At 48.2% G+C, this 18,974-nt stretch overlaps 1 protein-coding gene across 7 annotated transcripts in view; it reads left to right on the plus strand.

The window, feature by feature from the left end:
• Window positions 1-11,957: 11,957 nt before the first annotated feature.
• The window catches only part of HCFC2 (host cell factor C2), an 86,405-nt gene continuing 79,388 nt past the window's right edge, over window positions 11,958-18,974 (plus strand). For 6 of the 7 annotated variants that reach the window (XM_017342078.3, XM_008257001.4, XM_051845849.2 and 3 more), the window contains exons 1-3: window positions 11,962-12,211; window positions 13,681-13,829; window positions 15,566-15,726. In XM_017342078.3, the coding sequence (XP_017197567.1) occupies window positions 12,049-12,211; window positions 13,681-13,829; window positions 15,566-15,726 (473 nt within the window). In that variant the 5' untranslated portion in view covers window positions 11,962-12,048. Of the gene's footprint in view, window positions 12,212-13,680; window positions 13,830-15,565; window positions 15,727-18,974 lie in introns of all 7 variants that reach the window. The other variant, XM_002711233.5, reaches the window with a different exon arrangement.

The following is an 18,974-nucleotide window of genomic DNA, read 5'->3' on the forward strand; positions in this document are numbered from 1 at the left end:
GGCACACCGGGTTCTAGTCCTGGTCGGGGCACCGGATTCTGTCCCGGTTGCCCCTCTTCCAGGCCAGCTCTCTGCTGTGGCCCGGGAGTGCAGTGGAGGATGGCCCAAGTGCTTGGGCCCTGCACCCCATGGGAGACTAGGGTAAGTACCTGGCTCCTGCCATCGGATCAGCGCGGCGCGTCAACCGCGGCGGCCATTGGAGGGTGAACCAATGGCAAAGGAAGACCTTTCTCTCTGTCTCTCTCTCTCACTGTCCACTCTGCCTGTCAAAAAAAAAAAAAAGAAGATTTATTTACTTATTTGAAAGGCAGACCAACGGAGAGAGATTAAGAGACAGGGTGTGTGTGTGTGGAGAGAGAGAGAGAGAGAGAGAGAGAGAGAGAGAGAGAGAGAAATCTTCTATCCACTGGTTCACTCCTTAAATGGCACAATAGCCAAGTAGGGACCAAGCTGAACTCTTTCCTAGTCTCCAGCATGGGTGACAGGCACCCAGTTACGTGGACCATAATCTGCTACTTCCCAGGTGCATTAGCAGGGAGCTGGATCAGAAGCAAAGGACTCGAACCAGCACTTTGATGTGGGGATATTGTCATCCTGCTACACCACAACACTGACCCATTATTTTTGAGTTAAAAAAAAATCTGAATGAGTTAAATGGTCTTGGAGGAGCCACCACTGTGGCACAGTGGGTTAAAGCCCCAGCCTGCAGTGCCAGCATCCCATATTGGCGCTGGTTCAAGTCCCGGCTGCTCCACTTCTGATCCAGCTCCCTACTAATGTGCCCGGGGAAAGCAGTGGAGGATGGCCCAAGTGCTTGGCCCCTGCACCCACGTGGAAGGCTCCAAGAAGCTCCTGGCTCCTGGATTCAGCTCAGCCCAGCTCTGGCCCTTACAGCCATTTGGGGAATGAACCAGCGGATGGAAGACCTGTCTCTCTGTCTCTCCCTCTCTCTGTCTGTAACTCTACCTCTCAAATAAATAAATAAAATCTTTAAAAAGTATTAATAAATAGTCTTAGAAGCATTGCTGGTGGCCAACTCATAACATTTCTCTGCTTCTTCCCTTTTAATAGAAATTCTATTTTATTTGGGGCAGCAAAGTGCTCATTACAGATACTCCCCTCCTTAGATAACCTGCAGTTAGCATGGAGCAGAAGTCTTTCCCTAGAAAGCTCCCCTCTTCCTTCCTGGTAAAGAGCTGCTTAGTGTTCTTGCTTCTCCAGCCTGCCTGAAGTCCCTGCTCGAAGCCTGCAGGCAGAGTTGCCACCTTGCAGTTCTGAGGATAAAAGACCCACAATGTGCTGCCTATGGCCTCATGAGCTGTGCACAGAGTACACAAACTAGTCAGAGGCTTTTAGGAGACAGGAGAATGGTAGTAGGGTTTTGTTTTTTCTTTTAAGGCACCTTTTGAAAGGGCGTAGTGTATGACACCTGGTTAAGATATGGCACAATACCCTGGCGCAGCAGCAGCCAGGAGGCACTACCAGCCACATGACTGGGGGGAGATATTTGGAGAGGGCTCTGCAGCAAGAGCAGCCCTCCGGTTGGTGGTGCCTCCCATTGGCCAAACCCAGCTGGAAGTCAGAAGGCAAGGAGCTCAAGTGCCATTGTCCATTCAGGTCAACATCTCAGGACACTGAACAGGTTGAAGAAGGGAGGAGAGGAGATCTATACAAGCCACTGGAAAATGTCCTCACAAGTATAAAAATAGGGTCCCCTGGCACTAGGTCTTCCAGCAGCCTGGCACGTGCTACAGATAGCACAGGTAAGGAGCAAGTCCCTACGGCACTCAGTATCACTGAAGTAACTGCACTAACTGCTTTCAGAATGCCTTGCTATATGAGGAAAATAAATCTTTACGTTATTAAGTCACTTTAGTCACTACCGCTGTATGCTTGCGTGCAATGCTATATGATACACAGTCATGTCCACATAAGGATATTTATGGTCATAAGCAATGGTGGACCCATAAGATGATAACGGAGCAGGAAAATTCCTGTTGCCCAGCGATGGCATAGCTGTGCTAACTTCTTAGAGCTGCACACTCCTCCTCATGCATTTGTGCTGATGCCAGTCATATAAAAGAGTAACTCGGTTATGTGCAGTGCATGTTACTTGATAATGGGTGATAATCCTCTGTGTTGCTGGTTTAGGTATTTACTATACCGTACTTTTTACCATTATTTTTGAGTGTACTCCTTCTACTTACTGAAAAAGTTATTTGTAAAATAGCCTCAGGCAATTCCTTCAGGAGATGTCCAGAAGACGTCATTATGACAGCTCCATGTGTGTTACTCCCCCTGAAGACATTCCAGCGGGACAAGATGTGGGGGTGGAGGACGGTGATGATTGATGATTGATGATCCTGACCTTGGAGAGGCCTGGGCTAAGATGTCTGTCTGTATCTTCATTTTTAACAAGGTTTAAAAAGCAAAACAAATAAATTAATAGGCTATAAGGTGTAGCTCCAATGTGTCACAGGCTGTATCATCCAGATTTGCGTAGTGTACTCTATGATATTCACACAACACAGAAATGATGCATTTCTTAGGACATATATTGTTAAGCAATACATGACTATACATCCATTTAACATTCTTTTTATTTATTTGAGGGGCAGAAAGGCAGACAATGAAAGCAAGTTCCCATCCTCTAGTTCACTCCCCCAAACTCCCACAACAGCTGGGGCCGGGCCAGGCTGAAGACAGAAGCTAGGGACTGAATCCAGTTCTCCCATGAGGGTGGCAGAAACCCAACTACTTGAGCCATCACCACTGCCTCCCAAGCTTCACATTGGCAGGAAGCTGGAATGGGAGATGGAGCCAGGACTTGCACACAAGCATTCTGCTGTTGAATTCACCCACCCACTCCCCAAAACCTCTTCTCAGATCTCTGCCAGTAAGAACTTGGCCCAAGTCTTCAACTGAGATCAAGGTATCCTTTGGCCATTGTAAGTTACACTCTTGGCTAAAAACACTGCATTGTCTGCCACCCCTGGCACCAGCTCCTCGTTTCCTTAGTGGCTTGAAACAACAGTAGTATAATGAAAATGATGGCAGTGATGCTAGAAAACTATATACTTGATACGAAAGGCTAAACACGTGCCAGGCATCATGTAAGTTCAGCATAGCCCTTGCTTTGCCTGGCCACAGTGCAAACTTAAATGCCTTTGTCTTAGTTAAGTCACACCAGTCCCCTAGCAACACAGTTCAAAGTGAGTTACCATGGTATATGAACTATGAGTAGCTGCAGAAGTGCAACTTTGTTGCTAGTTTTTCTGTCCAAAAAAGACTACCCAAGTAATAATGCACTCTATGATTAATGACCAAGCACCTGACTTCTTTCAGTCTGTTGGTGAATGGTCACTAGACATCTGTTCTTCAGTTTGTGAATTTCTTGTTTAATCAAAAAAAAAAAAAACATACAAAGTATTATTCCCATTTTCCAGGCAAAGAATCTGAGATTCAAAGAGGACAAAACACACAGTCAAGGACACACAGCTAAACAGAGACTCGTATGTTGCATCCTAAAGCCACGATTTTAACCCCTATACTATACAGGGGGTGGAAGAGGGACTATAGTGAGAAGTTATTAAAATGCTGCGGCAGCACTGTCCAGTAGAACTTCCTACTTTCTGTAGTGCTCCTATAGGTATATAATATCTAGAGAATCTATCATCCACTTTACAGAATTAATATACAGTCAATGCTTGAATACATGTAAATATGCATGTAATTCATAATCCATTTCTTCTTGATCCTCCAGGATCTCGATCCACAGAGTTTTGACCCTGTTTTTCTTAAGACTTTATTTATTTAGGCCGGTGCCACGGCTCACTAGGCTAATCCTCCGCCTAGTGGCGCCGGCACACAGGGTTCTAGTCCCGGTCGGGGCGCCGGATTCTGTCCCGGTTGCCCCTCTTCCAGGCCAGCTCTCTGCTGTGGCCAGGGAGTGCAGTGGAGGATGGCCCAGGTGCTTGGGCCCTGCACCCCATGGGAGACCAGGAAAAGCACCTGGCTCCTGGCTCCTGTCTCCTGCCATCGGATCAGTGTGGTGCACCGGCCGCAGCGCGCTGGCCGTGGCGGCCATTGGAGGGTGAACCAACGGCAAAGGAAGACCTTTCTCTCTGTCTCTCTCTCTCACTGTCCACTCTGCCTGTCAAAAAAAAAAAAAAAAAAGACTTTATTTATTTATTTGAGAGGGAGAGTTACAGAGAGGGAGAAAGAGAGAGAGAGATAGAGAGAGAGAAAGAGAGAAGTCTTCTACCCACTGGTTCACTCCCCAAATGACTGTAATGGCTGGAGTTGGGCCAATCTAAAGCCAGGAGGCAGGAGCTTCTTCTGGGTCTCCCACATGGGTTCAAGTACCCAAGCACTTGGGCCATGTTCCAGGGATTTCCCAGGTCATTAGCAAGGAGCTGGATGAGAAGTGGAGCAGCTGGCACTTGAACCAGCGCCCATATGGGATGCCAGCACTGTAGGCAGAGGCTTAGCCTACTGTGCCACAGCATTGGCCTTGAGTTTCAACTCTTTTCAGAAATAGGCCTACTTGATTAGTCAACTGAATTTTCTAACCTTCTTCTTCCTGGAGCCCTGACAAACAAATTCAAGCAAATGACCACCTTCCTAGACTACTGTACCCACTGCCCCCCTGCAAGATGAGCCCTGGCATCCTCTCTCTTTCACTTGACCACTAGCTAGGCAGATGGCATTTCTGAACAGAAGCTACTAATCCCAACTTGCTTCAACTAGCATAGCTACTGTGACTAAATATTGACCTGTGGGATACAAGCAAACGTAATATATATAATTCCAGAGTGTTCTAGAGGACAGAATGCTCCTTTCCCTTACTCTCTCCTGCTAGCTGAATTATGAATGTGACAGTTGGAGCTGGAGCAGCCATATTGAACCACGATCAACTCAATCTGTGCTATGATTTAGATATAGTTTGTCCCCCCTAAGACACATTTTGAAATTAATTTCCAATGTGGCAATGTTGAAGAATGGAGCATTTGGGTTGATTAGTTCATGGGTGTACTCTCCTCAAGACTGGTGTCTTTCTCTCAGAGACTGGGTTCCTTGTCTCAAACCTAGATTAGTGTCCATGAGAATGGGTTAATTGTCAAGAGAGTTGTGGCCCAGCAGGTTAAGCCACTGCCTACGATAAAGCCAGCATCCATATTGGAGCTCTGGTTCAAGTCCCAGCTGCTCCCTGTTAATGAGCCCAGGAAAGCAGCAGATGATGACCCAAGTGCTTGGGCCCTTGCCACCCAACATGGGAGACCCAGATGTAGTTCCAGACTGCTGGCTTCAGCCTGGTCCAGCCCTGGTTTTTGTGGTCATCTGGGGAGTGAACCAGCAGAAGGAAGATCTCTTTCCATCTCTCTCCTGCTCTCTGCTACTCTACCTTTCAAATAAGTAATTTTTTTTTTTTAAAGAGAGGAAGCAGGTTGTTTTAGAGTAAACCTGATGCTTGCCCTTGTATCTCTGACATACGCTCTTTGCAAACCTGCCTGTTCCCCTTCACCTTCTTGTCCTTGATGATTGCACATGGTCCTCACCAGCAGCCAAGAAGATGTTGGAACTACGCTCTAAGACTTTCCTACCTCCAGAACTGTGAGCCAAGGTAAGCCTCTTTCTTTACAAATTATGCAGCCTTTAATATCTTCTTAGAGCAACAGAAAATGAACAAAAACAGCTGGTTGGAGTTGAAGTTCCTGACTTGGTGAAGTAGAACTGCTATACTGGCTTTGGACTGCCACCCTCCAAAATTTACTTACATGAGGGAAACAAATATTTAAAGTCAGTATTTATTTTGGTATTTTGGTCACTACAGCTTATGTAATACAGTTTTAACCCATGGAACCTAAGGGCAAGTGTGTTGGATGGCTTATAGCACGATACCTCCTGCCTTGAGAGAGGAGAGCTCCATCTCCCCAACCTGGTTGTCCTCCTGCTTCCTGCCTTTGAGCATAGCTGTATGAAGAGACAATGACCACTGGCGCCGCGGCTCACTAGGCTAATCCTCCGCCCTGCGGCACCGGCACACCGGGTTCTAGTCCCGGTCGGGGCACCGGATTCTGTCCCGGTTGCCCCTCTTCCAGGCCAGCTCTCTGCTGTGGCCAGGGAGTACAGTGGAGGATGGCCCAAGTGCTTGGGCCCTGAACCCCATGGGAGACCAGGATAAGCACCTGGCTCCTGCCATCGGATCAGCGCGGTGCGCCGGCCGCAGCACGCCAGCCGTGGCGGCCATTGGAGGGTAAACCAACAGCAAAGGAAGACCTTTCTCTCTGTCTCTCTCTCTCACTGTCCACTCTGCCTGTCAAAAAAAAAAAAAAAAAAAAAGAGAGAGAGAGAGAGAGAGAGAGAGAGAGAGAGAGAGACAATGACCAGAGCTGCTGCAGCCTTCTTACTGTTGTAAAGAAAAGATCAAGAGAAATTCAGAACTATTCACTCAGAACGATGGTACTACTGAGCTTCTGAACTCACCCCGGACCCCAGATTTCTTGTGCAAAGTAATTCACAGTCTTATCATTTTGTCGCTAGAGGTTGGATGCTCTACTTGTGGCATAAAACTTTTCCAGATGACACATTCTCTGTTGCTCCCAGAAGGACCTTCCCTATCTCCCTTCCATTTGCTTCTCTTCCTTCCCTTTCCTCCCGCCCTCCCCTCCCCTCCCCTTCCTTTCCTTCTTCCTCCCTCCCTCCCCTCCCCTTCCTTTCCTTCTTCCTCTTTCCCTTCTCCTTCATCCCCAAATGGCCACAAAATCAAAGATTGGATGAAGCCAAATTCAGGATCCATGAACTCCATGCAGTTCTCCCACACTGGGTGGCAGGACCCAAGCACTTGGGCCATCATCTGCTGCCTCCCAGGTGCATTCTCAGGACTTGAATCCAGACAAGAAGTGAAGGTGCCAGATCCTAGGCGTTCTGATGTGGGATGCTGGCATCCCAAGTGGTGACAACCTGCTGAGCCAGAACACCTAGCCCCTGCCTTTCCTTCCCAGTGCATGTTTCTTCTGGGTCCACAGTCATGAGCAAGTCTCAGAATTCAAAACAACAACGTCCCTTGTACCCATCTCTCCCCTATGGCTGCTGTTGTTTTTTCACAGGAAGTCTCTCTGAAGAGTAGACTCACATGTGTTCTCTGTACTTCTTTGCTTATTACTCATTCTTTGATTCTCTCTGGTTTATCTCCTCCCACTCCACGGCAAGTGTTTTAATCTGGGTCAGTAACAACAAAACCCTCCTAATTTACAAATCTAACATACTTCTTCATCCTCTTTTACTTGAACTCTCTATGGCTTTTTGGTAACCACTTCTGCCTCTACTAAAGCCCTTCTCCTGTGACTTCTCTGGTATCTTCATCACCCAGCTCCCACCTCTCTAGCTACTTACCCCCCCCACTTTTTTTTTTTTAAGATTTATGTATTTGAAAGAACCATGACAGAAAGAGAGGAGAGAGGAGAGAGGAGAGAGGAGAGAGGAGAGAGGAGAGAGGAGAGAGGAGAGAAGAGAGAGGAGAGAGGAGAGAGGAGAGGGGAGAGGGGAGAGGGGAGAGGGGAGAGAGAGAGAGAGACATCTTTCATCAGCTGGTTCACTCCCTAAATGGCTGCAATAGCTAGGTCTGGGTCAGAGAGGAGCCAGGAGCCAGGAACCCCATCCAGTCCCACACATGGGTGACATCTTCAGCTACCTTTGCAGGTGCATCAGCAAGGAGCTGGATCAGAAGCAGGGCAGCTGGGACTCTGATATCGGATGCCAGCATGTCAGGTAAGCAGGAGGCTCAGCGCTCTGTGAGGGCCTCTCTGGCTCCTTGTCCTCCATGTCCTACAGGAGTGCCTCCTCCTGTCTCTACCTCCTAAGCTCTGGCTTCTTCAGGGCACTCTCCTCCCTCCCTCTTCTCTTCCCTGTACACTCTCCTCCTACATGGTTACTTCCATTCAGAATGAAACTTTTTTTTAAGATGTATTTATTTGAAAGGCAGAGAGAGAGAGAGAAAGAGAGAGAGAAAGATCTTTGATCCACTGGTTCACTCCCCAAATGGCTGCAACAGTTGGAGCTGAGCCAATTCGAAGCCAGGAACCAGGAGCTTCTTCTGGGTCTCCCAAGTGGGTGCAGGGGTCCAAGGACTTGGGCCATCTTCTACTGCTTTCCCAGGCCATAGCAGAGAGCTGGATTGGAAGTGAAGCAGCCAGAACATGAACCTGCGCCCACATGGGATGCTGGCACTGCAGGAGGAGGTTTAGTCTATATGCCACAGTGTCAGCCCCAGATGAAAACTTCTTGAGAGTTGAAAATCAACTATATTTCTCACTGAAGGACAGATGAGTCAAAGTTGCTCTGGTAAAATATCTTTCCTGCTGGGTCAAGCACTTCATCATAGGTTGAATTGTACACCCACTACCAGGACCACCACCACCAATATGTTGAATCCCTAACCCCCAGTACCTGTGAATGTGACCATATTTAGATATAGGACCTTTAAAGAGATGGTCAAGTGAGATGAGGACCTAAGATGGGCTCTCATCTAACATAACGTAGTGACATTAGAAGAAGAGACACAGACGCATGTGACGATCGAGGTAAAGACTGGAGTGATGCATTGTCCAATCAAGGAACACCAAAGAACTATGATGTGTCCTGAGGCTAGAAAGAGGCAAGGTAGCATTCACTCCTGTAGGTCCCACAGGGACAATGGTTCTGCTAGCATCTTGATTTTGGACTTCCATCCTCCGGAAGTGTGGAACAATATGTGTCTACTATTTTAAGCCCCTTGGTTTGTTGTACTTTGTTACAAGGAAGTATCCTAGGAAACTAGCAACCTTCATCATTCTGCTGCTCCTAATCTAAACTTCCAATTATAACTTGCACCTTTTTAAGAATATTTTTGCCCTGGTGTGGGTGTGTGGTGCAGCATTTAAGATGCTGTGTGTTACACCTGCATCCCATGTTGAGTGCCTGAGCTTGCACTCCAGCTCCGCTACTGATCCCTCTTCCTGCTAATGTGCTCTGTGCACAGGAAACTGGTGATGACCCAAATACTTGGGTCCCTACCACCCTCATGAAAAACTCAGATGGTGTTCCAAGCTCTTGGCTTTGGCCTGGCCCAGCCTCAGCTGTTGTGAGAATTTGGAGAGTGAACCAGTTGATATAAGATCTTTATCTGTCTCTGTCTCTGCCTTTCTTTCTTTCTTTCTTTCTTTCTTTTTTTTTTTTTGACAGGCAGAGTGGACAGTGAGAGAGAGAGACAGAGAGAAAGGTCTTCCTTTGCCGTTGGTTCACCCTCCAATGGCCGCCGCGGCCAGCGTGCTGCAGCCGGCGCACCGCGCTGATCTGATGGCAGGAGCCAGATACTCATCCTGGTCTCCCATGGGGTTCAGGGCCCAAGCACTTGGGCCATCCTCCACTGCACTCCCTGGCCACAGCAGAGAGCTGGCCTGGAAGAGGGGCAACCGGGACAGAATCCGGCGCCCCGACCGGGACTAGAACCCGGTGTGCTGGCAAGGCGGAGGATTATCCTAGTGAGCCGCGGCACCGGCCCTGTCTCTCTGCCTTTCAAATAAAATAAAAATAAATTTAAAAACAGAGAATATTTTGCTTGTATCTTACCACTAGTTCAGTATTTCTCCGGTTTTTAAAATATCACAGGCCAATTTTTTTTATTTTTAATTTTAATTTTTTATTTTTAATTTTAAGACCAACATTAGGCTTGAAATTTTAAAATTTTCTCATAATGTTTTGCTATTAGGGCTTTGGGGAAAAATACTACCATCTAAATATTGAATTCTCAGAATCAAGTACAGTTTTCTAAATGAAATACTTTTGGTCTTAGGAAAAGCTCACTGCTTTTGTCCCAATTTTTCCAGTTTTGTTTCAGGTCCATAAAAACTAGGGAAATATTTAAGGCTTATGTTACATAAATGACAAAGAAAAATATTAATGAATAAGTGTCGTTTGAATGAACAACACTCTGTTCCCATCTTCCTCCCTTCCCAAATTATCTTTGAACATATGAAATTGGGATAATAATTGGTGACAATCAGAATTGGTAAGAAACTGAAGCCTGAAAGAATAGTAAGAATTTCTTATTAAAAAAGTAGAGAATTATCTCTCCAAAACAAACTTAGATGGATAAAAAGGCAGAGGCAGCCTGAAGCTGGGGGAACGGTGAGTTAGGCAGAGGAGAAAAACTGAAAGCCAGCGCCGTGGCTCACTAGGCTAATCCTCCGCCTTGCGGCACCGGCACACCGGGTTCTAGTCCCCATTGGGGCACCGGATTCTGTCGCGGTTGCCCCTCTTCCAGGCCAGCTCTCTGCTATGGCCCAGGAGTGCAGTGGAGGATAGCCCAAGTCTTTGGGCCCTGCACCCGCATGGAAGACCAGGGGAAGCAACTGGCTCCTGGCTTCGGATCAGCGTGATGTGACCGGCACATCACGCCAGCTGCGGCGGCCATTGGAGAGTGAACCAACGGAAAAAGGAAGACCTTTCTCTCTGTCTCTCTCTCTCACTGTCCACTCTGCCTTTCAAAAAAAAAAAAAAAAAAAAAAAACCTGAAAATGATGAGAGTAGGAAAAAGGGATTTTAGGCAATATGCTATAGGTCCTGTGTACTCCTGCCTTTCCATAGCTTCCTGAGAATCTTAGGCGTTCTTGTATCTCTTTTATAAAATTCTCTTGTGCATATTTAAGTATATTATGTAATGTTACTGGATACATATAGTAACAAGGTTACTACAATGAAGCAAATTAACATATCCATCATCTCACAGAGTTGCTTTTAGTGTGTGTGGCAAGAGCAGATAAAATACACTCGCTTGGCAGGAATCTCGCCTACACTACCTAATGTAACAGTATGTATCTCTTTGAATGTGATTCCGTGCAGAATCCCAAGGCAAGTTCGTTTTGTTAAGGGTTTCATGACTGCTGGCAGAGACAGTGTGGTACAGTGGTTAGGCTGGGTGTGTGTGTGTGTGCTGGAATCAGACCTGCGTTTGAATCCTGGCTCCAGTCCTTTTTCTCTTTAGAAAATTAAGAAGCAGGGAGACAGAGGCAGAAGCGGGGGTGTCGGGTGGGGAATGGGTGAGAGAGCGCTCTGGGGCTGGTTCACTGCCCAAATGCCTGCATCCAGAGCCGGGAGCCAGGAGCCAGGAGCCAGGAACTCAATCCAGGTCCGCGCGGGTGGCAGGGACCCAAGTACTTGAGCCATCACCGCTGCCTCCTTGGGTGCGCGTTAGCAGGGAGCTGGATCAGAAGCGGAAGTGGACCTCGAACCCAAGCACTGACGTGAGACAAGGGCATCTTAAAACACCAGGCCAAGTGCCTGCCCCCAACCCTTTTTCTGTGTGTCCGCGAGGTGATGGAGTTCCTTCTCTGTGCTCAGGGCCCCTCCAGGGAAGGGAGACAATGGAGTTCGCACACAGAAGGGCTTTAGGACCGTGGCTGGGTATGGAAGGCCGGTGGTTGTTAGCCAGTAATCCAACAGAAATCTACACCTAACCTGTCACCTGCTTAAACCAAAGGAAAAACACCCCACGGAGCTCACGGCGCCCAAGCCTCCAGAAGGGACTCCTCCACCCAAGACCCAACCCAGGGCCCGCTGACCCGGCGCCCTCGCATTCCGGGGCGCCCTCGCCCGCGACGCCAGACCTTCCCCGTCCCTGGCCCGCGCTGCCCGCGCTTGGGGCCTCGACCGGGACCTCCCTCAGGTAGTGTGTGGTAACCGTCCCGAGGGTCTGAACGGACAGAGGTCAAAGGACAATGCCGTCTCTTCCCCCGCAACTACCCCCACGGGAGGCTGCGGGTGCGGAGCGGACACTTGGTCGGTGGCACACGCCCTTCCACCCTAAAACGCGCTGCCCGGGGCCCCTGGACGGCCACGTCGCCCCGGGCAGGGGCAGGGCTCCCCGGCAGGCCGCCCAGCGGCCGGCGCCCGGTCACGTGACGCCCCCTCGGCGCGCACAGCTGGAGGCGGGCCCCCCGCCCTCCCCCGGGAGCCGCGGCGCTGGAGCGGACGCGGAGCATTGTGGGCAGCGGGGCGGGGGTTGGGAAGATGGCGGCTCCCAGCCTCCTCAACTGGAGGCGGGTTTCCTCCTTCACGGGGCCGGTCCCCCGCGCCCGACACGGACACCGGGCCGTGGCCATACGGGAGCTGATGATCATCTTTGGAGGAGGCAACGAGGGCATCGCGGACGAGCTGCACGTCTACAACACCGGTAGGCGCGGCGACGGTTCCTCGGCCCCGCCTGCGGGAGCCGCTGAGGGGGAGGGGAGGCGAGGCGGCGGCTGCCGCGGCCCTGACAGCTGTCACCGCCCGGTCATGGCTTCCTCGGGCGGCGGGGATCGCGGCTCGGCCGGGTGTCTCGCGTCCCGCAGTGTCCTGGACGGCGGCTGTTTCCTCGCGGCCCGCGGGCGGAACGGACCCCAAGCGGGGCGCGCCGGTCCTCTGGCGGGCGGCCCCGGCCCCGGCCCCGGGTCCCCGCCCCAGCCCTGCGGGGAAACGTAGGCGACAGAGGCGGTCTCCACCCGCCGAGACCTCTCCCCGGGGTTTCAGTCCGGGGACCCGAGATCCTTTTCCTGTCAAAAAAGACAAAACCCAGTCTCTCCGAAGCTGCTCCGGGCCTGACTGCTTTAGGAGAAAGGGAGTCATGGGGGTGGGGAACGAGAGGCCTTCCGGTACTTTCACCCCGAATACCGCCCGGTGTCCGGCGGGGAGCGGTCCAGGGACCCCCCGGTTGGTAACGCTCTAGTCTGGCAGCCAGGTGGCTCGGGGGAAGACGGGCCTGGCGCCCGCACCGGCGGTGCCTGTGCCGACGCCGGGCCAGGCGGCGCGCTCTGGGCTGCTGCTCGGGGAGCCAGAGGGGCTGTCCTAGCTCGGACAGCACTGCCGATCCCAAGTGCCAAGGCCAGGGCGGGCCCTGCCCCCGGCACCTCCGTGCGGTTGCCAGGAGGCCATAGAAATGAAAAAGGAGATCCGATTTTCCCACTTGTAAATACTTCAGCTGTCACGAGAGATATGTTTCCATAGCGCGAGGGCCAACTACTGAATTCTGGGTCTGTTTCAGGACCAGTAACTTTTCTTGGACGCCGAGAGTGTAATCGCAAGTGGCCTTTTAAAAGTTAAAACACCTGAGTCCAGGAGATTTGATTTTTTTCACATTCGCCTCCTCCTGGCACCTCAGCATATAGTTAAAAAGCTATTTGACAGTTTGACACAATGTAAAGCCCTCGGCTTTGGACCAATTAGACCTGATTTGTATCTTAATGTCCCAGTTGCCCAGGATCAGCACTGATGTCACCGAGCTGTGTAAGCCTCAGATTTTCCATTTGTAAATGAAATGAAGGGAAGAGGCTTGTAAGAATTCAATGCTGCAGGTCGGTTTTTTTCTTTGTTCCCCAAAGCAGCACTGCTGACATTTTGGGCTGGATGATTGGAGGCTGCTCTGTTCATTGTAAGACATTTGGCTGCATCCCTGGCCTTTCCCCACCACATGCCAATCCCACCCCCATTTCCAGTTATGACAACTAAGAATGTTTCCAGACGGTGTCGGATGTCTCCTAGGGTGGGTAGGTGTGGGAGGAACCATCCCCCGTTGAGAACCACTGATAAAGCTGTCACATATGAAGTATATACTCTTAGACTGTGTTGCTTGTTATAATTGGTTTATTTCACTTTGGTAACTAGTTACGAATCAGTGGTTCCTACCAGCTGTTAGAGGAGACATCCCTCCAGGCTGCGCTGCACATGGATTTGTCTGTGATGGCACCAGAATATTAGTGTTTGGGGGAATGGTTGAATATGGAAGATACAGCAATGAGCTGTATGAGTTACAAGTAAGTGCATTTACAATTATCCTTTCAACCTGAAGCTTTAATAAAGGTATTGCTCATAGTCCTTCAAATAATTGCAACTATTTTAGTAACATAATTAAATTAGTATAAGCTTCACATTTTATTCAAAGAAAATGTTTCCACATCAGAAGTCAAAGTTTCTAACGCGCATCTTTTTGCCTGCGCAGTGTGATATTGTGACATAACTAAGGTATCTGTTACCTTGTTTGTCATACATATTATATGTTTAGTATCTAGTGCGGAAGTTCCTCAACTTTAGTCTGCAGCAGAAGAACCTGCAGGCCTGAGAACACAGTGCTGGGCCAGCCTCCAGAGTTTCTGAGTCAGTGTCATCTGCACTGAGAGGCGAGCATTGCATTTTTACCAAGTTCCCAGCTGATGCTGTTGGCCTCCACATCATACTTTGAAAACCACTGCTTTTGTCATATAGCAATTGTTACCCTAACCTAAAAAATTACTTTTTTTTTTCATTGACAATACATACAGAAGAGGGGTAACAGTTTCATGTAACTTTTGAAAATTGATTCTCATTGAACCAGACCTGGAGGCCTAGTTTACTTTTCCTCCTAATCTGTGTTGTGTTCCCAGGGTCAGCATCTTGAGAGTGTCTGCTAATTGAATGGGTTATACTTATTTACAAAAGACCCATTTCAAAAATAGCTTCAATAAAGAAAATACCCATGGCCAGAGAATAAGTTTTGAAAGTTGGCTTGTTAAATGAGCTTTATATTTATTTTAAGGTTAAAATATTTAGCATTCATGGATTACCTAATTTCAGAAAGTAAGAATACATAAATTATTTTTAAAATTAATTTATTTGAGAAGCATAGAGAGAGAGAGAGAGAGAGAGAAAGAAAGAGCTCCCATCTGCCGGTTCGTTCCCTAAATACAATGATTGAGGCCGGGCCGGGACCAGAACCAGAGCTTGGAAGTGGGGCAGGAGCCTAGGAGTCAGTGTTGAAGCCAGGAGCTGAGAACTCAGTCCAGGTCTCCCATATGGGTAGCAGGAGCCCAATTACTTTGAGTCATCACTACTATCTCCCAGGGTTTACATTGGAAGGAAGCTGGAGTCAGGAGCTAGGGCTGGGAACTCTTTAAAGCTGTTAGTGTTTATTATTATTATTACTATTTTTTGACAGGCAGAGTGGACAGTGAGAGAGAGAGACAGAGAGAAAGGTCTTCCTTTTTCCGTTGGTTCACCCCCCACAATGGCCGCTGTGGCTGGCACGCTGTGGCCGGCACACTGCACTGATCTGAAGCCAGGAGCCAGGTGCTTCTCTTGGTCTCCCATGTGGGTGTAGGGCCCAAGGACTTGGGCCATCCTCTGCTGCACTCCCGGGCCACAACAGAGAGCTGGACTGGAAGAGGAGCAACCGGGACAGAATCCGGTGCCCCGATCGGGACTAGAACCCGGGGTGCCGACCCCGCAGGCAGAGGATTAGCCTATTGTGCCGCGGCTCCCGTCTAGTGTTTATTATTATTGTAAGCTTAGTTTGCCATTGTGAAGTCTGTGAATTTGGAAGACTAGCCTGAAATTTTTTTTTGAACATACATTTTAATTACAAAAGTTAGCTACTTATTTGTCATTTATCCCAAGAGTAGCTTATTTTGGACCCTTCTGATGGGATTTGGATAAAATACATTGTTATGATATATATTGTTGACAATATAGAAATGCTTTCCTGATTTTGTCTGATTGTGTTTATGCTCTTTTTTAGGCAAGTCGTTGGTTATGGAAAAAAGTGAAGCCCCATCCCCCTTCTTCTGGGTTACCTCCTTGTCCTAGGCTTGGACATAGCTTCTCTTTATATGGTAACAAATGCTATTTGTTTGGTGGCCTGGCAAATGAAAGTGAAGATTCAAACAATAATGTTCCTAGGTATGCTGACTCTTTCTCAGACCAAATACTTACTTTATGATGTGTATTAGAAGCATTTGATTTCTCCCATCTTTAATTATTAAAAGGGCTGAAGCCTAACTTTTTTTCATTTAAATCTAACAATGAACAAATATGTATGCATTTGTGTTTTCTTTAGTCCTTGGAATATATTTGTTTTCAAAACTATGCTTTTTCTAGTCAGAAATCATTTTAAACTGATGTTAGTATTCTTACTTGTATCACTAAATTCGTATATATTAAAACAATGTATTATAGTTGCTTTATAAATAATAATTAAAAATAACAGAATTATTTTAAAATTAGGTTTCTCCGGGAATTAAACATTTTTTAAAGATTTATTTGTTTGAAATGCATTGGCTGTGTCAGAGTACCCAAGGTGAGTGGCAGGGAATGACAGGGTGAGAGAGAGAGAGAGAGAGAGGGGCAAAGAGATCTTCCGTATGCTGGTTCTCTGCTCAAATGACTGCATCGGCCTGCTCTCCCAAATGCATTAGCAAGGAGCTAAGATCAGAAGTGGGGCAGCCAGGATTTGAACCTACATCCATATAGGTTGCTGGGATTACAAGCAGTGGCTTAACCTGCTGTGCCATGGTCTCTTTCCCCCCTTTGGGAATTTACTGACAAAAATATGACTATCAAATGAAAGGTGTCATTTCTGTTTTTCATATAAGAAGCTGTTAGAATGGTTCAAAGTTGACAGTTTTAGAAATCTTTTTCTCGGCCGGTGCTGCAGCTCACTAGGCTAATCCTCCGCCTGCAGCGCCGGCACCCCAGGTTCTAGTCCTGGTTGGGGCGCCGGATTCTGTCCCAGTTGCTCCTCTTCCAGGCCAGCTCTCTGCTGTGGCCCGGGAGGGCAGTGGAGGATGGCCCAAGTGCTTGGGCCCTGCACCTGCATGGAAGTCCAGGAGGAGGCACCTGGCTCCTGGCTTTGGATCAGCGCAGCGTGCTGGCCATAGCAGCCATTGGGGGGTGAACCAACGGAAGGAAGACCTTTCTCTCTTGTCTCTCTAACTCTGCCTGTCAAAATAAAATAAAAGACTACACTTTCCTTATGAATTGGATTGGCATCTTTGTGGAAAAACAATTAACCATAAATGTAATTGGGGCAGGCATTGATTCAGTAGTTAAGCCACCATTTGGGAAGCATGCATCCCATATTGGAGTTTCTGGGTTTGGGTTTTGACTCCACTATGATTCCAGCTTCCTGCTAATGCACACCTTGTCTCAAGTGACAAGCAGGTGATAGTTCAAGTGCTTAGGACCTTGCCACTCATGTGGGAGATGCAGACTGGGTTCCTGGTTCCTGGCTTCCAGAGAATAGGAGATTTCTGTCTTTCTCTCTCTCTGTCTCCTGGCTTCCGACAGAAGGAAGATTTCTTGTCTCTTCCCTCTTCCCTCTTCTCTTCCTCTCCCCTCTCCTCCCCTCCCCTCCCCTCCCCTTGCCTCCCCTCCTCTCCCCTCCTCTCCCCTCCTCTCCTCTCCTCTCCTCTCCTCTCCTCTCCTCTCCTCTCCTCTCCTCTCCTCTCCTCTCCTCTCCTCTCCTCTCTTCTTTTCTCTTCTCTCTGTTTCTCTGCCTTTCAAACAAATTAAACATTTTAAAAATATTTATTTGGGAGAGAGAGCTCCCATTTGCTAATTTACCCCCAAAGTATTTGAAACAGTTTGGGCTGGGCTGGGCTGGGGCTGAGGCTGGATGGCGGGAACTTAATCTAGATTTTCCAGGTGGGAGGCAGGAACCCAAATACTTGAGCCATCACTAATGCCTCACAGGATCTGCACTGGTAGGAAGCTGGAGTCAGGAGCTAGGAATTGAACCCAGGTACTCCAATGTGGTATGAGTATGTCTTAACCCCTATGCTAAACACCTCATCCTGGATTGTCAGTTCTGTTCCATTGATCCTTGTGTTTATCCTTGTGCCAATATCACGCTGTCTTGCTGTCTTGATAACTTACTGATTTCTGGCTTTGTGGTATGTTTTTTTTTTTTTTTTTTTTTTTTTTTTTTTTTTTTTTTTTTTTTTTTTTTCAGGCAGAGTTAGACAGTGTGAGAGAGAGAGACAGAGAGAAAGGTCTTCCTTTTGCTGTTGGTTCACCCCCAAAGTGGCCACTACAGCCAGTGTGTGGCAGCTGGCTGATCTGAAGCCAGAAGCCAGGTGTTTCCTCCTGGTCTCCCATGCTGGTGCAGGGCCCAAGCACTTGGGCCATCCTCCACTGCACTCCCAGGCCACAGCAGAGAGCTGGACTGGAAGAGGAGCAACCAGCACAGAATCCGGCGCCCCAGCTGGGACTAAAACCTGGGGTGCCGGCCCCGCATGCGGAGGATTAGCCTAGTGAGCCACCGTGCCAGCCTCTTCTTTTTCAATAATTGTTTTTGAGTCCTTTGTATTTTTATGTAGATTTTAAGATCAACTTGCCAAGTTTCGCAAAAAGGGCTGATGGAATTTTCATAGAAATTTATGATAACTTGGGGAGAGTTCCATCTTAATATTTAATCTTTCCATCCATGAACATGTAATATCTCTTCATTTATTTAGTTTCTTTAATTTGTCTCAGCAATATTCTATAGTTTTCAGTGTACAAATCTTACTGTTTTTTTAAAGATTTATTTATTTATTTGAAAGGCAGAGTTACAGAGAGAAAGAGAGAGAGAGAGAGTGAGAGAGAAAGAGAGAGAGAGAGAGGTCTTCCATCCACTAGTTCACTCCCCAGATGGCTGCAACGGCCAGAGCTGTGTCGATCCAAAACCAAGAGCTTCTTCCAGGTCTCCCATGCGGGTGCAGGGGCCTCTTCTACTTGGGCCATCTTTTACTGCTTTCCCAGGCCAAAGCAGAGAACTGGATCGGAAGTGGAGCAGCTGGGACTCGAACTGGTGCCCATATGGGATGCCGGCACTGCAGGCCAGGACTTTAACCTGCTGCAGCACAGCGCCAGCCCCACAATGAATAATTCTAAAATTAAATTTGGAAATCTAATCCAGGAGTGGGCATTTGGCACAGCAGTTAAATACTACTTAGGACTCCTGCATCCCATGTTAGAATGCCTGGGTTTGACTCCTGGTTCTGCTTCTAATTCCAGCTTCTGGCCTATGTGCATACTGGGAGGCAGAAGGCAATTCAAGTGGTTAGGTCCCTGCAACCCATGTGGGAGGCCTGGATTGAATTCTGGGTTCCTGGCTTTGGCTTGGCCCAGCCCTGGCTGCTACACGCATTTGGAGAATAGACCAGTGA

The sequence above is a fragment of the Oryctolagus cuniculus genome, chromosome 11 (assembly GCF_964237555.1).
Source record: "Oryctolagus cuniculus chromosome 11, mOryCun1.1, whole genome shotgun sequence".
In the NCBI taxonomy this organism is placed as follows: Eukaryota; Metazoa; Chordata; class Mammalia; order Lagomorpha; family Leporidae; genus Oryctolagus; species Oryctolagus cuniculus.